Source organism: Mytilus galloprovincialis, chromosome 6, assembly GCF_965363235.1.
Source record: "Mytilus galloprovincialis chromosome 6, xbMytGall1.hap1.1, whole genome shotgun sequence".
In the NCBI taxonomy this organism is placed as follows: Eukaryota; Metazoa; Mollusca; class Bivalvia; order Mytilida; family Mytilidae; genus Mytilus; species Mytilus galloprovincialis.
In genome coordinates this window covers 58,640,605-58,662,262 of record NC_134843.1, presented here as the reverse complement: position 1 = coordinate 58,662,262, position 21,658 = coordinate 58,640,605, and the positions used below count along the sequence as shown (strand labels likewise).

Sequence of the window (21,658 nt, the reverse complement as noted above, 5' to 3'; positions counted from 1 at the left end):
AAAATGTAAACAAACAGACTTCTTTTCTAACAAGACGTGATACAGAAGCTTCAGTTTCATAAACAAGGTTGTACATGATATGTTAGCATTTGAGATATAAAGATAGTATCATTCTGACATTACTTTTCGTTTAAAAAGTTAAATTTAGCCTTAAAATGCTTTTATTCCAAAGTACCGAATAAAGCCATTTTCTTACACATACCAATGCAAATGTCGACGGAAATGCATACATGGATTCTATGTATCCTTAGATATACAGACACTTTACAAACATTATTGTTATTGCATTTAAAAAACGACATTTTGAGAGCAAATTCAGTTTTTCATGTCCGGGTTTTTTCGAGAGCAGTCCGGGCTTTTTCGAGTGTGTCCTTTTTTTATCGAGTGATTATACACATTTCTTATAGCTAAAAATCTTATGTGTTTACGTTTAAAAACTATAAAAAAAAAGGTTCAAATTAAGTTCTTTCAAGGCACATGGTGTAACAACATTTTATCATGAAACCAGTATCATTCATTTGTATATACTATATTCTTTTTCTCAATCTTATGAATTGCATGTGCAGTATATATCCGTGATGTCAACAATCTAATGTGAGTGTTCCGGACCATATAAGTATTTGGACCTCATGGGATGACTATTACTGAACAGCAAAATGTCAACTTGGAAGATAACTTCCAAAAATGTCTTAATGAACTATTAAACAAGAGTTCAACTGTTTTACTGACTGACAAAAAAAAATCGATATGATAAAGAGTCTTATAATTGATACTAGAGACGGACAGAAAACAGAGACAATTAATTGAAAGACAATTGGTTTCAACTTGTAACTCGTGCTGTTTTGGGTAGCCTTTGAACCTTAAAATTATTACATTTCATGTAACCGTCATTGTTAAAGATAAGTTTATTGTTTTATTGAATCGTTTCTAATGTATAAAATTGAGAATGGAAATGGTGAATGTGTCAAAGAGACAACAACCCGACCATAGAACAGACAACAGCAGAAGGTCACCAACAGGTCTTCAATGCAGCGAGAAATTCCAGCACCCGGAGGCGTCCTTCAGCTGGCCTCTTAACGAATATATATACAGCGGCGGATCCAGGGGGGGGGGGGGGTTCCGGGGGTTGGAACCCCCTTTTTTTGGCCGATCAATGCATTTGAATGGGAGCATATAGTTGGAACACCCCCCCCCTTTTACTCTGGGTTGGGTTGGGAACCCCCCCCCCCTTTTTAAAATGGCTGGATCCGCCACTGATATACTAACAAAGGCCAGAGGCTCCTGACTTGGGACAGGCGCAAAAATGCGGTGGGGTTAAACATGTTTATGAGATCTCAACCCCCTATACCTTTAGCGAATGTAGATTAGTAAAAGGATAACAATACGCACATTAAAATTCAGTTCAAGAGAAGTCCGAGTCTGATGTCAGAAGATGAAACCAAAAAAATAAACAAAATTAAAATAATACATAAATAACAACAGACTACTAGCAGTTAACTGACATGCCAGCTCCAGACTTCAATTAAACTGATTGAAAGATTATGTCTTCATCGTGTGAATATCAGGCAAAATTCTTCCCGTTAGGGGTTAAGTATCATACCATCATAACATATATGAGAAGATATACCTATATGGTTCCAAATTTGGGTTCCCCTTGGGCACTTATTTTTTCGCCACTCTTTCGCCAAAACAATATGTTTTTCGCCACTTTATTACTTTTTTCGCTAAATAACATAACTATTTCTATTTTTTATTTTTTTTCTACCACCCCACCCCTAACCCCTAAACCGTTAGTTTTCCCGTTTGAATTGTTTTGAACTAGTTTAAGGGGCCCTTCATAGATTGTTGTACGGTGTGAGCCAAGGCCCCGCGTTGAATGCAGTGCCTTGGCCTATAATGGTTTACCTTTATAAATTGTTATTTTGAGGGAGAATTATCTCATCAGCACATATACCACATCTTCCTATATCTATCATATGGTCCGACCATACGCGTACAGTTTGACCATATGAAAATACGCATATGGTCGTGACCATACGCGTATGGTCCTACATTTGTTGTAATACTCATATGGTCCGGAACATAAGCATAGACAACTCGAATTGAGACGTACATGCATATATTGTATAAGATGAGATGTATGTTCTTAAAAGAGTATACATCTTCGTATGTATTATTTATTCTATTGTTTAAGAAATGGAAACCGAAAATGACTAAATGCTACAACTGTGAGGAGGAGTCTGATTATACAAATATATAAATTAGTATACAGCAACTAAACACCATGATAACTCCCTTGTAATAAAAGAAAAGTGTCTAAAAAGTGGAAAATATGAATATTAATCAAGACATTAAAATGTTGTTCCTGGTGTCGTTCGATGCACTGGACAATCTAGCTGGTGATAGCATATGATATACACATTTTGTATTTGTCTATCATTGCTAAAGGATCATATTTAGGCTAATGATCTATAATTCATTTCATTGTTGATTTTATCTGAAATTTTATTCACATTTTATGTTCAATGCAATAAAAATGGGAGGGATTAAGTATGTGTGTTTTTTTATGTTTTTTTTTGTTAATAGGTGTCTTTTATTAATCTTCGGAGTTCATCACAAGAAATATTATTAAGTGTAAAATCAAAAGTAGCATGAAATGAAGTTTAAATGAATATGAGACCCCTAAATAATGTTCTAGACACTGTTTAGTTAAGGATCAAGTTATATCTAAATGAACACTGGAAAGAAGTTGTATAACGCTCTCCAAACAGAATATTTGCATTAAATTAAAAAAAAAGATTCATTTTGATATGTTTTTGATGACTTATTGGGAAAATATGATATTGTCCTTCACTTAATTACAGTTATAAACTAGAAAAAAGTCATTTTTTAAAGTCTAGAATACCTTCAAATTTTCTGTAAAAAACCCGGACCATTTGTCTAAAAACCCGGACGAAATCACAGTTGCTCTCGAAAAAAACCCGGACAATAACAAACATTGATTTATCAAATAAACACAAGGAAATTGAGATTCTTTGTTGATCAAAACATATATAGTATTCAATATAAGATGAGTAGTAATGTTAAAAACTGTTATAATTACGAAATATCCGTTAATTGAACTTATCGCATGTTTTATCACTCGAAAAAGCCCGAACTACACTCGAAAAAAATGGACCAAATCACTCGAAAAACCACGATCCTAGCCGGACACTATACCTACCGTGATTATATGGCAGTGAAATATGGGGAATGTTTAGAACTGATTGAGCTGCATGTAAAAAAGATAATGATTATATATTAGAAAAAGTTTTTGGTCAGGATTCTTCAGAAAAAGCTCATAACAAATTTATGAAATATATTCTTGGTGTAAACAGAAAGTCAAATAATATAGCTGTAATGTCAGAGCTTGGTAGATTTCCTATGTATTTTACAGTAATTTTATCAATGTTAAAATATTGTCATAGACTGGAACGTTTGAAAGAAGGATTATTATTTGATGAATTTATATGTTGTAAACAGTTACATAGTTATAATAATGTAAATACATGGTATTCTAGTATAGATTATATTCAGAGAGAGATTGAAAAACCAAATTTTGACCAATCAATTGGATCTTTATGTCAGTATGTTAAAAATAAACTATGTAACAGTTATTTAACATTTTGGAATAAACTGAAGTATCAAACAATTAACTCCGAAAAACGGAAGCTTGGTACTTATTTTTCTATAAAAAATTGTTTTAAAAAAGAAAAATATTTAGAATTACAGGACTTAAAAAAAGACAGTCAATTTGTAAATTAAGAATAAGCGCTCACTCTTTAAAAAATAAGACAGACAGATATTCAAAAAAACATATAGAAAGATCTGCGCGTCTTTGTTTTAATTGCTCACTTGGTAAAGTTGAAGATGAGCTTCATTTTTATCAGAATGCCCTCTTTATGATATTCAAAGGGTCGATTTTTTTCAAGACATTTCTAACAATTGTTATAATTTTATAAATTTAAATAATTTAAAAGCTTCTAAATTGTTATGGCTCTTGACCCAAGAAAATTTTACTCTTACGGAAAAACAGGGCTGTTATATTTGTGACTGTTTTGAATTAAGGAGATCAGGTATGAACACTGACACTAAGTCAAGTAAATAATTTGAGAATAAATACATATATAATGTAATTTTATTATTCTTTTATTCACAATATGTATGTGGTTTTTAGCTTGATTCTGACCAATGCTTATATTCCAAATATATATGTATATGCTTCTATTATTGTTGTTGTTGCCAATTATGTAAATTAATTTATCTGATTTTATGCCCTTTATGGGCCCTGTAATTTGGGAAATAAAAATATTCTATTCTATTCTGTTCTATTCTATAGTAAGACACCCAATTGCAGGATAAAAACGAATAAATGCTTTGCTGACATGATGAACAGAAAAAAAACTGTTAGTTAATCGGAGTCATTTATCAGTAAGCAATACGTCGAAACGTCAAAACACGCGATTTAAAAATTTGTCAAGTAGTTTTCGCCCAGTTGTATATTGACAGAAATATTTATCACCAGGGTGACCTCTGAGGGAATGTTTAGGCACCTACGTCAACCTGAAAACATTGTAGCTACATGAAAGTATTTAGTGAATTGATTTTTATAACCATTCTCTCTTAAACAAATAGTACGTCAAAATGTTCCTAGACACAGGGGAGTTATTGATACAATAGAGCAAAAACAGTGACGATCTCAACAAATAATTATGTCTTTTACATAAATAAGGCCGTTAGTTTTCTCGTTTGAATTGTTTTACATTGTCTTATCGGGGCCTTTTATACCCGACTATGCGGTATGGGTTTTGCTCATTGCTCCGTACGGTGACCTATAGCTGTTAATGTCTGTGTCATTTTGGTCTTTTATGGATAGTTTTCTCATTGGCAATCATACCACATCTTCTTTTTTATATTGTTAAATTCTCCCCATGGCTGTTTAGCTTTATGGTTCCGTCGTAAAAGTAAATATGGGAATGGTCTAATCATATTAAGATAGATATATGTATAAATGTTGGATCTATACATGATATATATGACAAAAAGTGTAGCAAAACAGTGCACAGGGACAAAGGTTTGAGCGTCCATATGTGACCTACTGGAAGGTAACAATTCTGTCCCTGTCCAAAATGCTTTATTTTTTAGGTGGCAGTTTCATGCCCTTCATACCAGTTTACCTTCCATACAGAACTTGCCTACTGTATTTATTCGTCATGAATTTGCATGAATTAAATTCTTGCCCAATAAGCTTGAAACATTCTATGATTCAACAGGTATAAACCTTTAGCCTGCATAGTCATTCCCATTGACTGATTAGCAAAACGCAATAAAGGCGTTCCCTTACAGGCCCTCATAAACCCGATTACCAAGCTGGAGACAATAATCTGATTCCAGAACATAAATATTGATCTTTTTATTGTTATATCTTGCAAAACTTCTCACTGAAGATCTGTTCAAATTGCTTTACAGTTGTATGTGATTAATATCTCTATTGTGGAACAATAATATGTGTTTTGTCGTCAGTTTCTGAATGAATAAGCACACTTAAGGTTAACTGCGACTAAAATCGCAAAGACATGCAAGTCACTCTGATAATACCGATAGTAGAAATCATAGATAAGTACACTTACTGTATAAAGGTGTTACATGACTGTATAGCTGAATATATGTTAAGGGTTTTTCTCATTGTCGAAGAACGTATGGTGATTTATAATTGCTGGTAACTTATTTTGAATCTGGTGGATAGTTGTCTTATTGTCCATCATACAGTTTTAAGTTGTTTTCTCATCTGTTATCGGTCACCTAAACATTCTCTTCGCCGCCTTCATGTAGACACTTTGTTTTTGTTTATTTTTTGTCACTCTGACAAATCATTTTTTTGCTAATAAACAAGTTGTGCTCTCCCTTTTGTGACATTTGATGTCACTCGAAGTTTAGTTGGAATATTTAACGTAATGTCTCAATCATTAATCTCCATTTTTTGTTTCCTGTGTTCCGTCTGTTCTGTTTATCTATTTATTCATGGTTATTTGTTCACATTTGTCACCGACAAGAATATTCCTGTTATCGACTGGACTATTCCGGTTTCATGATAAGTTTTCTTTATTGATCATAATAAAATGTTATTTGAACGCAGTCAGACAATCAACATGATTAATTCTATGGTTAATTTTTAAACTATTCATATACAATTGTATTTATAGTAATTTAAAAGATCTCTTTTCTTTTTCTCTATTATCAATTTCAATTTTCTTTATAATAAATTGAGTACAGTCATGTACTATATGGTATTGCTGGAAATGATTTCAATGAAGGAAATATCAAGCAAAGACAAACAGATGACAATAAAAAAAACATCAACAGATCACCGTCGGGTCTTCAACAATGAGCAAAACCAATACCGTATAGTAAGCTTTAAAAGACCCGGTATAACAAAATACGAAACAATTCAGAAACGATATCTGTCGGCCCCATTTCATGCAATCTTATCACATGCAACCACTAAACAACATGGAATGGTCTTGGGGAGGCACATCTATAATTTGGCTAGTTTTAACATAGGGTATGAGTGCTGGCAATTCCATCCCAGCACAAAATAGGGCTTGATCTTTCATACCATATAAAACTTTTAGGACAAAAATGTTTGACTTTACTAATATCTAATTCATAGATATAAGACGATGTGGTATGAGTGCCAATGAGACAACTCTCCATCCAAGCAAATAAAAGTAAACCATTATGGGTCAAAATACGGCCTTCAACATGGAACATTGGTTCACACCGAACAGCAAGCTTTAGTGTCAATGTGTCAGTAAAATGCCATTTATTGACTTTCTTGATTTACTAGTTAGAATTTACTTTGAACTAGTTTGCATAGAATAGGCTCTTTCATATTATTGTCATAAACGTGAGAAATGTGACAAAAAGTCACACGATTCCTATTTGATTGTTGGTTTGTTATTTATTATTTTCTTAGAACTAACTTTATGTAGCGGCGAGTACTCTTAGATGATTATGATGTCCATTGTCTTGGTGCCAGTTGTTGATGTAATTCGTGACAATCTGATGAATCAAACCATTTCCAACCGACTTTTACAAAATCAGAAATGAAATAGCGAAATAATGATTTATAAATTATAACTTGAAATCGTGAATCAACAAAATTATAATTTGACAGTATCCGAACGTTTTCAGAAATTGTTTAATTGTGTTATTTCTTTCGTTTATACTCATGTATGTAGCTGATAAAATAAAGCATTAGTACGTGTAATGAATTGTTTTTTGTACGAGTTTCAATTTTCAACCCTTTAAAAAAAAGACTGTTATACAACTAATATTAGAATCTTGCATAAATTATATCGTAATAATTTTACCTATCACACAACGCCATTTAAAAAAAATACATATTTTGCCCCTGCGTTCCCTATAAATACTATTAGTTGGATTGTGTAAGTGTGTATATCGCTTTTGTCTATTTGCATATATACATTTGTATCTATATAACTAAACATTTCCTATCGAGTCACCAATAGGTCATGTTAATTCATGGAATCTTTATAAGTCAATGTATAACATGGATCATGTAAATGAAGTCCCACAAATAAACTTTTGCTAACAGCAACATTCTATTTTGAAGATGACACATTGAAAAATCACATATTGTATAACACACAGAAAGTAATCCATACCAGCATCAAAATGGTTGACATATAACATAGAAAGTAGGTTATAACCAGGGAGAGTGTTTCGCAATCTTTACGTACCAGAAACATAACAACAACGTTCTGAGTAGTGTGTTCTTGATCTGTTTAAGGTGGTACCTAACACTACAGGGAGATAACTCTGTAAATTCAGCAAAACGTTTTAATTACGTTGTGTTGTAAAAGGAATATTAAGCTTCTCAATGATCAAAATTGGTGTTTGTCAAATTGCTATATAAAAAGTGTAATTTTTCTGGCAAAACGGTTGGTTCATTTTTTTTTTTTTTTATTTTTATATTTTTTTTTAAATTTTTATATTTGTTACTTTGACACAGTTTTATGAAAATTAAACGAGCCAAATTAATTTTAGTGAAAGTGTTGGGTACCACCTTAAACGTAAAATATTCAGTTGCGGATTCAGGGGGACGTATAAGTCGTACGGTACCCCTATGATCGGCAAATAATATTATGGTTTTTTTTCAAGATTTATATGATTTTAATAGCGCAAAATCGACCAAATATTGTTTCGCCTAGCTTCCATCGGCAGTTTATAATCCGTTTTGTGAAATTACGAATTTCTTTTGAAAAGTCCTGATATCTGTTCGTATAAAATATACACTTTTCCAACGGACTTTTAAACTTAATTACTGTATCAAAACCAACACTCCTGCTTTTATTAACGTTGATTTCATACATCCCAATTGACGTGTACAGTATTTTTCCAAATAACTTTTTATTTGCGATTCCGAAGAAGGTAAATCCAAATATTATTTTATAAGCACTATCAAGTTTTAAGGAAAATACACACTATACATTTTCTAGATCCATGGATGAGGAAGTTAGAGTTGCAAATTACAGGAAGAATATAAGTAGTGATGTGTTTTCTGCATGTAAAACTGTTAGTCGCCAACGTCAATACATTTTGGTACCTTTTGAAACGATAGTTTTGGGAAAGTTTGTGTTTGCATGATTATTTTCCTACTTTATTATGTAATAAAGGAAATGTAAAATATACAGATATTAAACAACAACCAGGCGGAACAAATAACCAGATTCATATACCTAAAAAGTTTTAAACTTTTTTCGTCGATGCAAACAAAAAGATTTTATTCGATTCCACTCATTGTGCTTGGGTTAATACACTTTAACAAATTACATAAAAAAACAAGATATAAATTTTCCAAAATATGGAATGTTTCAAAACATGTCGAATGGGCAGAACAAGGGGATAATATTTAATCGAAATATCCAGGAAACTGTGTCCATTGTTTTCGTATTTCTCATACTCGGTGTCAAGAATTCTAAATGTTCCCTAAGAATACTTAAACATGCATCAAGATCTATAAGGCATTTATGTAACGAAAACAACAGAAACTTTAGAAAACGTTTTGATACACAGTTATTTAGTGAAACATTATAATCATCTTAAGTAGGGGGAAATGTCAAAGAAATTCCAAAAATAAACAGTTTCTCATAAGCTCTTTCATCAATCAATCAACATTATACTGTATGCAGCAATGTTATTGATAGTAATTTTAATTCTTGGATGTCTTGTTATTTGGCTAGAAGCATAAAAAAGCCAGTGTTACTTAATATCATTTGCGGGAAGATATGGAGTGGCTGTGAACGAGACAACAATCATGTTCATAATAACAAAGAAACCAACAATTTACAAAAAATGTACATTATCAAGGGAAAAGCGTTTAGATATAATAATTTAGAAGTTGCTGGACTTATTATTTCTTGAACTTACCGATCTGTTAAATCCATGATACTTTTCACCAAGTGTAAATTTTTGTACGTTTCGTTTATCCCTTCCTGTCCTCTGGTACGATGAGTCTAGGCTGTTATCAGCAGTTCTGGCTGAAAAAAAAAGAAATGAATATGAAAAATAGTTTAAAAAGGAGACGATGCTAGTGATGATCGATTGGTGTTTAACACCGAGTGGAGGTAACAGTCCGTAGGCCATGTTACCCTATCTGGACTCTTAAGTCTAACATTGTTATGTCCCACCTACGATAGTAGAGGCGCATTATGTTTTCTGGTCTGTGACTCCGTTCGTTCGTTCGTCCGTTCGTCCGTCTGTGCATCTGTTCAGGTTAAAGTTTTTGGTCAAGGTAGTTTTTGATGAAGCTGAAGTCCAATCAACTTGACACTTAGTACACTTGTTACTTATGATATGATCTTTCTAATTTTAAAGCCAAATTAGACTTTTGACACCCATTTCACGGTCCACTGAACATAGAAAATGAAAGTGGGAGTTTCAGGTTAAAGTTTTTTGTCAAGGTAGTTTTTGATGAAATTGGAGTCCAATCAACTTGAAACTTAGTACATATGTTCTCTATAGTATATTTTTTTCTAATTTTAATGCCAAATTAGATTATTACCCAATTTCACGGTCCATGAGACATGGAAAAGGATAGTGCGAGTGGGGCATCCTTGTAATTGGACACACTCTTGTTTGTCATCTTTATAAACGCCGCATGCATATGCTTAGCGGATAAGTAGCAAATACTAATTTTCAAGTAGTTGGTATGACTCGTTGATGTATTGAATCCACGAACAACTCTCCAACGCAGAACGAGCTATATATACCACGAGAGAACTGGATTAAAGATGAATAATAACAATCCAAGGAGCACGAAAATGTTGAAACCAAACTTGAAAACACGACAAAGAGTTCAAATTGAACAGATGGCCTACTTCATATACGATAGAAATAAAGCAGAAAATAGTTTTATTTCTTACTCAATGCACTTCAATAGTGGGTTGTCCGATCTTCATTTCATCTGTTCCTCAAGGTAATTTATCACTGCTTACCCTTCCGGAGCACCTGAGAGAGGGGGGGGGGTCTCAACATGGGATTTTGGGTACAGGTGTGCAGCTGGGATTTAAAAAACACCCCCCATTCATATATTGAATAATTGTGAAATCCCTACCTATACATATATTTCACAGCGAAATCATAACCCATTCATATATTTTATGACCCATTGATATATCACAATCGGTCAATTACTACCTATTGATATATTTCCTCGGTAAAATTGCACCCCCTTGATATATTTGACGGATCAAAAAAGGGACCCATTCCAGCGGCACATATGTATATACCTTTATATAGGAAGAGACCCCCCGTGACCTGAGATCATCCCTAGTTTTTGGTGGGGTTCGTGTTGTTTGTTCTTTAGTATTCTATGTTGTGTCATGTATACAATTGTTTGTCTGTTTGTCTTTTTTCATTTTTAGCCATGGCGTTGTCAGTTTATTTCTGAGTTTGACTGTCCCTTTGGTATCTTTCGTCACTCTATTATCACCCCATTTTTTCATACATTTTTTTAAATGAAAATGGACTGAACTTTTGAAAATAATATAATAATTAGAACCGCACTTTTAGCAAGCTGTACAGATTTCTTTGTATGGTTTCTTCTTTAATTTCGTTTGTTTGGGGATACGGATTCGGGCTTAAAAAAGATAAGATATAAATCAACCAAATGGTAATTTGTTAACCACTCAATGTTATGGATACACCAATGGACAATAATTCATTCAAAAAAGCATAATTTCCTGCAAAGTGTTTATGAATTCTCTACCTTCAGGTCAAATAACTAGGTCGATTATGCAGAGTGATGTTTTATCTCATAGATAAATAGAGTCTGATTGGATTATAATATGTTTTATTTTCTTAATCAAAGATATCTTTGTTTAGATTACTCCCTAGCGTAGCTTTTGTATTATTATTTTGTTTACAATATAGACAGGAATCCTTGAACAATATTATTAGGAATCTATCATCTATGGAATTTAATGTATCCCTTTATGTTCTATTTGATAATTCAGATTGTTCATTGGAGTTGTCAGAAGCTTGTGTTTTCTGTACGTGATTTATGAATTTTTAAGTTTCTTTTAGTCGATTTATCTTCCAAACTTCGATTTTTATTACAAAGAACAAAGAAACGAATGTAACATATTGTTATTCTAGAGCCTTCATTAATTGTCGCCAAGCTTTACCATAAATTTCTATATAAATTCAAATATCCAAAAGGAAAGGAAAATCCTTCCTGCAGTAAGAATGTAAGTATACTAGATTAGTTTTTTAATATGATAACAAGATATTTTTCCAAAATTTTATCCATTTTTTCCAGAATGAAATAAATTTTCCAAATCACCATAATTAAGAAGTATTCTGAACACAATTAAAACATTATTATTCTTATAATTGTAAAAGCATTAGATATGGACTGACTGATTACCTTTTATAGATATCTACATACAAATAAGGCGGTGTTAGACATGTTTTTGAGCCCTCAACCCTTTTCCTAACCTTCGTGACAGAGGTACAATAGCACATTATAAGAACAAATTTAATTCGAAAAAGAGCAGGCTAATGCCGCTACAATATAAAAAAGAAGATGTGGTATGATTGCCAATGAGACAACTATCCACAAAAGACCAAAATGACACAGACAGCACTCGAACCCGCAAAGTGGAAAGGGTGCAAAACTTGTTTCCCAATCCACTATAAATAAATATGTTTAAATTGAATTTAAATGATCAAATAGAAATAACTTAAGTCTGGAGATTGGAACGAAGAACGACAAAAATAACATAAAGACGATAGACACCAATATAAAAGTACTTGCAGATACTTATAGCCGTTTTAAAAACGAACTACAAATAATACATAGCTCTCCCAGACTAAACTATCAATCCTTGCACCTCTAATAGGTTAAGTTCCCTTTTTGTTCTATTAAAGTTCTAATATTCCAGGTAATAATATGTTATTTTTTAAGATATGTTGTATATTGGTCATGGTGCATCATGTACTTGTCAATTTTATGAATTATGAAATTATCCTCCTACATCCTCTTTTGTTATGTTATTGCCAAAACTGCTTACGACAGAACGCGTCTAATAATACATGTCAAGACAAGTGAACCTGTTGTACTACATCAACATAGCATGGCAATCAATACTTAATTTATAATTCAACACCAAGCAGCAAGTACATGTATATGTACAAAATGTATGCTAATTCAGTACATTTGTACATGTACTATGTATACATTATAAGACATTTATTTGCGGGTAGATCACTCCTCGAGGATTATCCTTGTGTGAACATTGTAACAAAATTAATGATACCCAAAGTGATCTAACTATCAACTTTTAACAAGAATGTCTCTTATTACATGTAAAAACCGCGTTACAAACGTCGAAATAGATACAAAGCTAAAAAGCATTGCTGTCATATAAAAAAGGAATAGACATGTAATTCATCTAATCGTATATTCAGTACAAAAACCATGACACCGTATCAATTTTGCACACATGTTAGTATACTCACAATGAATTATAACGTAATCACTTTCTAAGTACCAAATGCTTTTCGGTATTTATGGAGTGTACATAATGTCTTATATCAGACATCTAGTCGAACGACTACATGTACTAAGTAATTGAATTGACCTGTCAAGCAGCTGTACAAAACATAAGTCATGGTTTTTGTTTTTGATACTACATTGTATATATTTTTCCATTTTGCATCACATTTGCAGTCATAATGCTTAATGCATTTGCTAGTCGAACAGTTTTGTAAATAAGCTGATTTTATCCACAACATAAATGTTCTGTTTATTTTAGATTTGAAGGTAATAAAGACTCTCAAAATGCAGTCTGTTATGTAATTATTTTAATGTTCTTTTTGTGTAAGACAATGTCTGGTTGTCTCTAATTGGTGTACTTTGCTATTTGAAATTCAAAATACTTCAGAGTATTTTTTGGCATATGAAAGGGACTTGTGTAAAACGCCGGCTGACATCTTCCTGTACACATTAGTGCAACTTTTCACTTATAAGGTCTTGACCAGAGCCCGGATTAAGTTCGTCCAATCATCTATGATGACATACATATCTACACATGACTGTATCTAGAACACTCATTCCCCAAACGAGTAAAATACCAAGTATCAACTATATACTCTAGGGAAACCGATCTTCTCAACGACCATTAAACCAATCCGCAATATTTGTTCTCGTTTTTAAGAAAGGTGGTCAATTTTCTTTTTGACAATAAACTTTCACATTTAGTCGTTTCCTTTCAGAATTTATAGGTAGGTTGTTGACTTCAAAAATCTATTCTTCATTTATTTGTTCGAAAGTTTCTTTAATGCCTTCTATAAAGGTATTTACGTCGCGCCTTTTCGTGAACTTATACCCGTTCCATCGTAACAGTGTTGGAGCAATTAAGCTAATTCAAAGACACAAATAAAAGACCTTCAAGGTTAACCAGCGTCTTCTATGGCGTTTACATCTGCGTCATTAAAATGCCGGAATCTGAATCTTCAGTTTGACATTTGTTTCTCAACATTCACAATAATAATTAGACGAAACAGAGGAAGAGGAGACAGGATGACAACCTTAATGATACCCAGACAGCTCTTAGTAATCAATGTTTTGCTTTCAAAGAGAAAGTCGTATAGACGTCTTGATTGTCAAGTGGTTGTGATGGTTGCAGTAATTATCCGTGATATGTACGTCTTGTAAACGCTTTAAGTACTCTCTCACTATCAATCGGAAATCTCACGAGAGTTCTTGTTTTATATTCGATAAAACTTTTAAAAATAAAGAGCATAATGATTGTGATTAAAAGTTTGTATGAAATATTGATGTCATTATTGTTTACATAGCCTTAATTACATACTTGAGAATTCTGATAATAGATAATGTTTGCATTCATAACTGTTTATCAATGTTTATAGTATAGTGATTATTATAGTCGGTAATTATATATCATTATTATAAAAGCGGGAATTAACTAATGCTACACACGATCATGTACAATGTACATTTTGAAACAGATTTACTTCCTGTTCATGTTAAAAACTCCAAATTATATAGTTCTGAGAAAAAAAATCCATTTTTGGTTAGATTCAGAGTAAACCATGAAAGTGTATAAATTCAAAGATTGCTATCAAGCTTTAAAGGTTTCTGACTAGAAAAAATATCAAAAATTAGGTTACAAGTGTTACGTATATGCCCATAGATATCAGTTCACATTTCATAATGTGTGCGCGTACACTATAAAATTATTCGTAAGTACATGTTATGTGACGATCAAATGAAATGGAAGACGATAAATCAGTAAACAAGCTCAATCTTATTAGTTAGAAAGTATGATAGGCTCTGAAAGAAAAAAAAAAACAATTCGGCGGACCAGAAGCTTCACAATGATTGTTTAAACAAAACCTTCTATGACAACTGGACATATTGTTTAGAGGCAACAAGGTTATATTGCTGAAAACAATCCTCATAACCTTTTTACTAGGTTCTTACAGCGATTAAAGAGTGACATTATCCCACTAGATTTCATGCTAAGTTTTAATTTTAACCAGAAGTGGCTAAGCGTTTATACATTCCTAACAGTCGAATAAACGGTCTGTAGGGATGGAAATTCTGAGGTCATGTATAAGAAATAACTGAACTACTAACTACATTTATTATAGATCCAGGCATGTAGTTGTCTTAACAAAACACATAATTATAAGATCAATGAAAATGCGCTTTATGTGACAATTTAAACCGAATGGTATGAAATGAAAACAATAAAACAAACGAAACAGTAAAACGTGTCAAACAATTCCTGGACATGTCAATAAGTTCGTTATAACATGCATGGCATATCATTACGCCATATGTTTTGTTCACACGTATTTTGTCGATTTTATGTCTAGCTAAAATATGCAGATTGCATCTTATAGAAATATAATCATTGACACCGACACTCGCTATACAAATATCTAAGGTCTAAACAAAGTTTGTATCAATACGAAAGAATATAGTTATGTTATTATTGTTTACATTACAAAATACAAAGTCATATATGAAAGTGAGAATTGTATTTGGCAAGTCAAATAAAAATTGCATGATGCGTCATTGGTAAACAGTCATTGAATCTTTGAAGATAATCACAGTATGATAATTTCTGTAGACACTTTGATGTCATGAGAATGAAACAAACGCAAATCAGAAAATCTTGAGATATAATAATTTACGAATTGTTTAAATTTATTAATTATTAATTAATTTAAACCTTTTATTAAAGTATCTATTTTGAACGTTTTTAATGATAACCGGGTTCGATTAGCTCTTTTTTAATGCGACAACAGTATTTAAGTATTACAAACAGGACGGTTGTACGGTTTAAAATAACAATTAGATAGCTACATGTAGTTATACTGCACTCGTTCTATTTGAGCAGTCAAAATGCGTTGACTGTATATTTCTATGTCATATACAGTCACTGACATGATACATGTATCGCTTTTCCTCATGAATATTTAAATAGAAATTGTCGAAATCATAATTAATTATTCATACGACCTATTCAACCTGTTCTTGTTTTCAATGTAAACAACGATGCGTTTAACGACTCAAACTTATTTCTTTTGCAATTGTTATAAAAAAACATGTTTCACTTGTTAATATTTTTGGTCTGCAAACTATAAATCATTATGTTTTATGCTTATTGTTGATATTTTGGCTCATTCTGAAACAAATTCGTTCACCATCGATGTGTTGTATATTTCTCCGCCTGCATGATATGAGGCCTTTTTTATAAAAGGGGGAACTTTCCCAATATTTAAATCAAATGATAGCTTTAACACGTTAAACAACAATTAAAAATGTTTTTATTAGATTGCAGTATAAAGACAGTAATAGTGCATTGACTTGACATATCAACGATATAAGGATGAGGCTTAGAAACGGGGAAATGCGAGGCTCTGGCTCTATATAATTAATAATGTTACTAGAATCCCTGTATTCTGTCATTGCATGTTGTGTTTTTTCTTCTTTCTTATATGAGTTGATATCATTTTACAGAATATCAAAAACTTTCTTGATTGTCGTTTGCTTTAACTCCAGTGGCTAATACATTATATTTCACGACGACATACATTTTACTTCTAATCCGTATAAGATATTTTAATAATCAACGTTCATGTGGGTCAATGAGGGTATTTACTGAAGTCCAAATAATGAGCTTTTAGGAAAGATGATCTTTTAGAGAAAATTTCATACAAGTATTTGTTTATGGACAGTCGCTATGAAGACTGTTAGTACTAAACATTAGTCATATCTATATGACCCGAGTGCTTACAAGATGGTTTGAATGTCTTTCCTGAAAATCTCTTAAAAATTGAAAACGGAACCGAACGTTTAAAATTTCTTGTGTCCGAAGCGCTTTTCTAAATTTACCTTCATCAGAAACGCTCAAAGCAAAACATTTGAAATCCGAAGATGGATAAATACCGAAACCGTTGAAGAGCTATTATATATGTCAAAAATACCTAAAATAAATAGCCAAATTCATCTAAATAAGTTATCAATATTTACTTCAACATGTTCAAACTGAAAACTGGTTTAAATATTGATATTGGCAAACTCAGAAGAAATGTTTAAGTCTTTAATTTGCAGAATAACCATAATTGCCTTATCATAACTGATTAATCTTTATACATTGTACGTAAAAATCAAGGATTGCTTCTCCACACCTGATACGATCTAGTTATTTGGAATACATGAATGAAATTTTACATTTCGCCACCCAATTGATTGATTTGTATTTAAGCGCTGAACATTTAACGAATATGGTTAATATTAATAGACAAACTGACTGATATGTCAAAATATTCATTGAACTTTATACATTAAGATTTGTATATACATACACTGGGGTAAAGCTGATGACCGTAACTGCATTCACGGTCATCCCAAGATGTCGGATGAAAAATTAGGTCAGTTTCTGTATTGTCTGTTAAAGTGTTTCTATATCATTTTCTTGACAAATCATACATTGAAACGATGTAAATTTATAAAAGAATCACTCGGAAATCACTAATTACTTCTGAGAAATGTGCATGAAACGGGAAATTCGATTTGAAAAAATCGCCAAGATGACCGTAAATCACAATCGAGATGACCGTAACAGAATCAGCGATTCATAACAAGGCTGACCGTAACTGCTTTTAAGATGACCGTAATTTGTAAATGATGACCGTAACTTTTAAAGGATGACCCTCAATTCTAAGAAATATCCGTATTTATATAACTATCTTTTTGTATCAAATGATTAATCGTGTTGGTATACACATATTAATATGAAAGTTTTATCCTATAGGTAGAAGAAAAAAAGACGTGCTTCAAATGCAAAGATTACCATATGTATCTTTTTTACAGTAGAGGGTTCAATTTTTAAAATGAATTTGCCAAAAGACATGCGGTGCACAGCCTTCAACTGCTCGACAAAAGATTTTTTTTTGTTTCTGGGATTCCTTTTAATGACATATAATAAATACACATTTTTAAAAATGCCAAAAAATTGCATGTACACCCATTGATATTATATCGTCTTTCATTTTGTCGTGCAAATAAAATAACAGAAATATTTTAAAAATATCATTCGAATAAACTAGTGAAGGTGAGCTCCAGCAAAGAAGATCCTTAAAATAGTATTGTACGAAAAGCGTATCACAAGGCGGAACGTTGTCAATTTGTATATATACAGAAATGTTATTCATACAGTCAGGATTCTACTTCTTCAACATTATCTCCCCATTACGCCAGTTCATGCTCACAGTCGTAGAAATGGAAGCCATTGTAGGGATGACGCTCTGCCAATTTTGCTCTTGAAAACTGATAAATTTATCCACATAGCACCATTATGATCGATCGTTATATGTCAGTTATATTTTAAAATACAAATGTATCTACTAGCTAATGAGTATTAGTTAATGATCTTGTCTGCATTGATTCAACTTAAAAATATTGTCTGTTTGGATGTCAGATGGAATTTTTGAAAATTCTTAAGCATTTAAAAAAATTCTAATTAAATATTTCGTGGAAGGGCAGACTAAACATTTTCAGTGGTTGAAGATTATAAACCCTAGTTATCACACACACATTTTCATCATCCCAATTAAAATTTTGTTACTATATCAAACATTACAGTTAACTTTTATCGCTTTCTCGATAAACACAGACCTTCGATTCTTTTGTTCTATTTCAAAAGTGTTTCCGCCTGGATATATCAAGACAAATTAAGATTTTAATCTGCTTCCTCTGGACCCATACACATGGGCTCGATTACCAAATATTCGTATGTATTATTAATGTTTTTAATGCTCCATTTATTGGCATTATGTTTTTCTGGTCTGTGCGTACGTTCGTCCGTTCGTCTGTTTGTTTGTCCGTTTGTCCAGCTTCAAGTTAAATAAAATTGAAACTTAGTACACATTTTCCCTATGGAATGATCTTTTTAATTCTAATGCCAAATTACAGTTTTATCCCATTTTCATAGTCCACTAAACATAGAAAATGATAGTGTAGATGAGGCATCCGTGTACTAGGGACACATTCATGTTTCTTCAAATTTTCGTCGTATCGCTGTAAATTTGTGTTAAAATTTTAACGTCGATATCAATAAATATTTCATTGTTTACGAGAAATATGAAATTTACTATCATTGTTATAAATCCTAAATATGGCCAATTATAGTATAGTTTAAAAAAAGAAATTTATGAAACATATTTATATCCGCTAACCGAGCCCCTATTGAGATCGACAAACTCAACAAAAAAGCTTTGAATACAATACGGATATTTCTTAGAATTGATGGTCATCCTATAAAAGTTACGGTCGTCCTATATAAATTACAGTCAGTCTTTACAAATTACGGTCATCCTTTAAAGTTACGGTCATCTTTTTACCAATCACGGTCATCCTTGTTTTATGTTACGGTCATCTTGAAAATATTTTGATTATGATTTACGGTCATCTTAACGATTTTTTCAAATCGAATTTCCCGTTTCATGCACATTTCTCGGAAGTAATTAGTGATTTTCGAGTGATTCTTTTATAAATTTACATCGTTTCAATGTATGATTTGTAAAGAAAATGATATAGAAACACTTTAACAGACAATACAGAAACTGACCTAATTTTTCATCCGACATCTTGGGATGACCGTGAATGCAGTTACGGTCATCAGCTTTACCCCAGTGTACATAGCCAGCCTTTTAAACTCATATTTTAATATAAACGAGAATGTGTCCATAGTACTATTATTTTCCATGTTCAGTGGACCGTAAAATTGGGGTCAAACCTTTAATTTGGCATTAAAATTAGAAAGATCGTATCATGGGGAACATGTGTACTAAGTTTAAAGTTGATTGGACTTCAACTTCTTCAAAAACTACCTTGACCAAAAACTTTAACCTAAAACGGGACGAACGGACGCACAGACGGACGCACAGACGAACGAACGGAGGCACAGATCAGAAAACATAATGCCCTCTACTATCCTTGGTGGGGCGTAAAAAGAAGATATGGTATGATTGCCAATGAGACAACTCTCCACAAGAGACCAAATGACACAGAAATGAACAGCTATAGGTTACCGTGCAGTCTTCAACAATACGCAAAGCCCCTACCGCAAATGAAATGAAATGACGCGTGGCTGGTTACTTGTACAACCCAACAACAAAAAGACACTAAATACAGATAAGAGAGTACTCGCAGTAACTGACAGTCGTATATAGTTAAAAGACAATAAACAACTAATACAAAAAATCATGCATCTAAGACTATATACAATATGTGATAACCAAATAAGTACATCATGTTCATCAACATTTCACTTACCATTCATGCTTTCTTATAAATCGGTTTAGTTCTTTGAATCAAACGTTCGTATAATCATGTTTAAGATGATATAATCCTTTCTTTTAAAGAAATACTTTCAAGAATTATATTTACTAGTATGCACAATGTACTTAGTATATCTAATTCCTTACAACTTCCAAGAATATTATTGAATATGCACAATATACTTAGTATGTCTAATTCCTTAAAACTTCCAAGAAAACTATTTAATATGCACAATATACTTAAAATGTCTTATTCCTTAAACCTTCCAAAAATACTATTAATATTCACAATATACTTAATATGTCTTATTCCTTAAAACTCCCAAGAATACTATTCATGCACATTATTCTTAGTATGTCGTGTTCTTTACATAACCAATACAATGTTTAACTAAACGCCGCAGCTTTTTAGTCGTCAAATACAGTCTTATACTTAAAACTTCCAAGAATGATCTTTATGCACATGATACTTTTAATTTGTCTTGTTCCCTAAATAACCAATGTCATGTAAAACTAAACGCTGCAGCTTTTAGTTGTCAAAGACAGCTATGTTACAAATCAAATTTTTATTCATGATTGCGCTTAAGCATTTATTTATAAGAGGATTGTTGGCCTCAAGTAGTCATTCAATGATTTTTCCTGGATGATAAAGTTCATGTCTTCTTTATCTACGGCTTTGACCGTTGGAATTAAGTCAATTAGTTCTATGGTAGTTCAGAGTTATTATCTTAACATTACACATTGTCTGCTCAAATGGGAATACACAATGTAAATATTGTTTTATTGTCTGTTTTCAGTACTTGTAATGCAGAAAGTTTTAAAATACATATCTATGAATTTAATAATATTTATACACATACATACATTGCATTTTACGTGTAATTGCGTGATAATTAAATTATGACAACCATTTTGTACATGCTGACTGTTTGTGTTTTACTTACTATTTTGTAATTTAAAAAAACTTATATATCTACCATATCTACATGTATTTTGAAATTTCTAATAAGCAATGTAGGAATTAAAGCATGTGTAAAGTACAATTTGTGCACATGAATAATCATGATTATGATTTACTTGATAGAGGGTTGATGCTTAAATATCAGTAATAATATATTAAGAATTCCTTATGGTAAAGTCTAAGTCACACCTTTGAATTGTCATAAGGTGACTGTTATGCAATGTCTGGTTCTCAAAAGACCAAGTATAAGTT

At 32.1% G+C, this 21,658-nt stretch overlaps 1 protein-coding gene and 1 long non-coding RNA gene across 4 annotated transcripts in view; one reads left to right on the top strand and one right to left on the bottom strand.

The window, feature by feature from the left end:
* Positions 1-21,658, top strand: part of LOC143079982 (uncharacterized) — a 250,721-nt gene that overhangs the window by 45,926 nt on the left and 183,137 nt on the right. The window lies entirely within an intron of this gene.
* Positions 1-21,658, bottom strand: part of LOC143079981 (short transient receptor potential channel 7-like) — a 121,098-nt gene that overhangs the window by 61,343 nt on the left and 38,097 nt on the right. For all 3 annotated transcript variants that reach the window (XM_076255611.1, XM_076255612.1, XM_076255613.1), the window contains exon 2: positions 9,493-9,602. In XM_076255611.1, the coding sequence (XP_076111726.1) occupies positions 9,493-9,602 (110 nt within the window). The remainder of the gene's footprint in view (positions 1-9,492; positions 9,603-21,658) is intronic.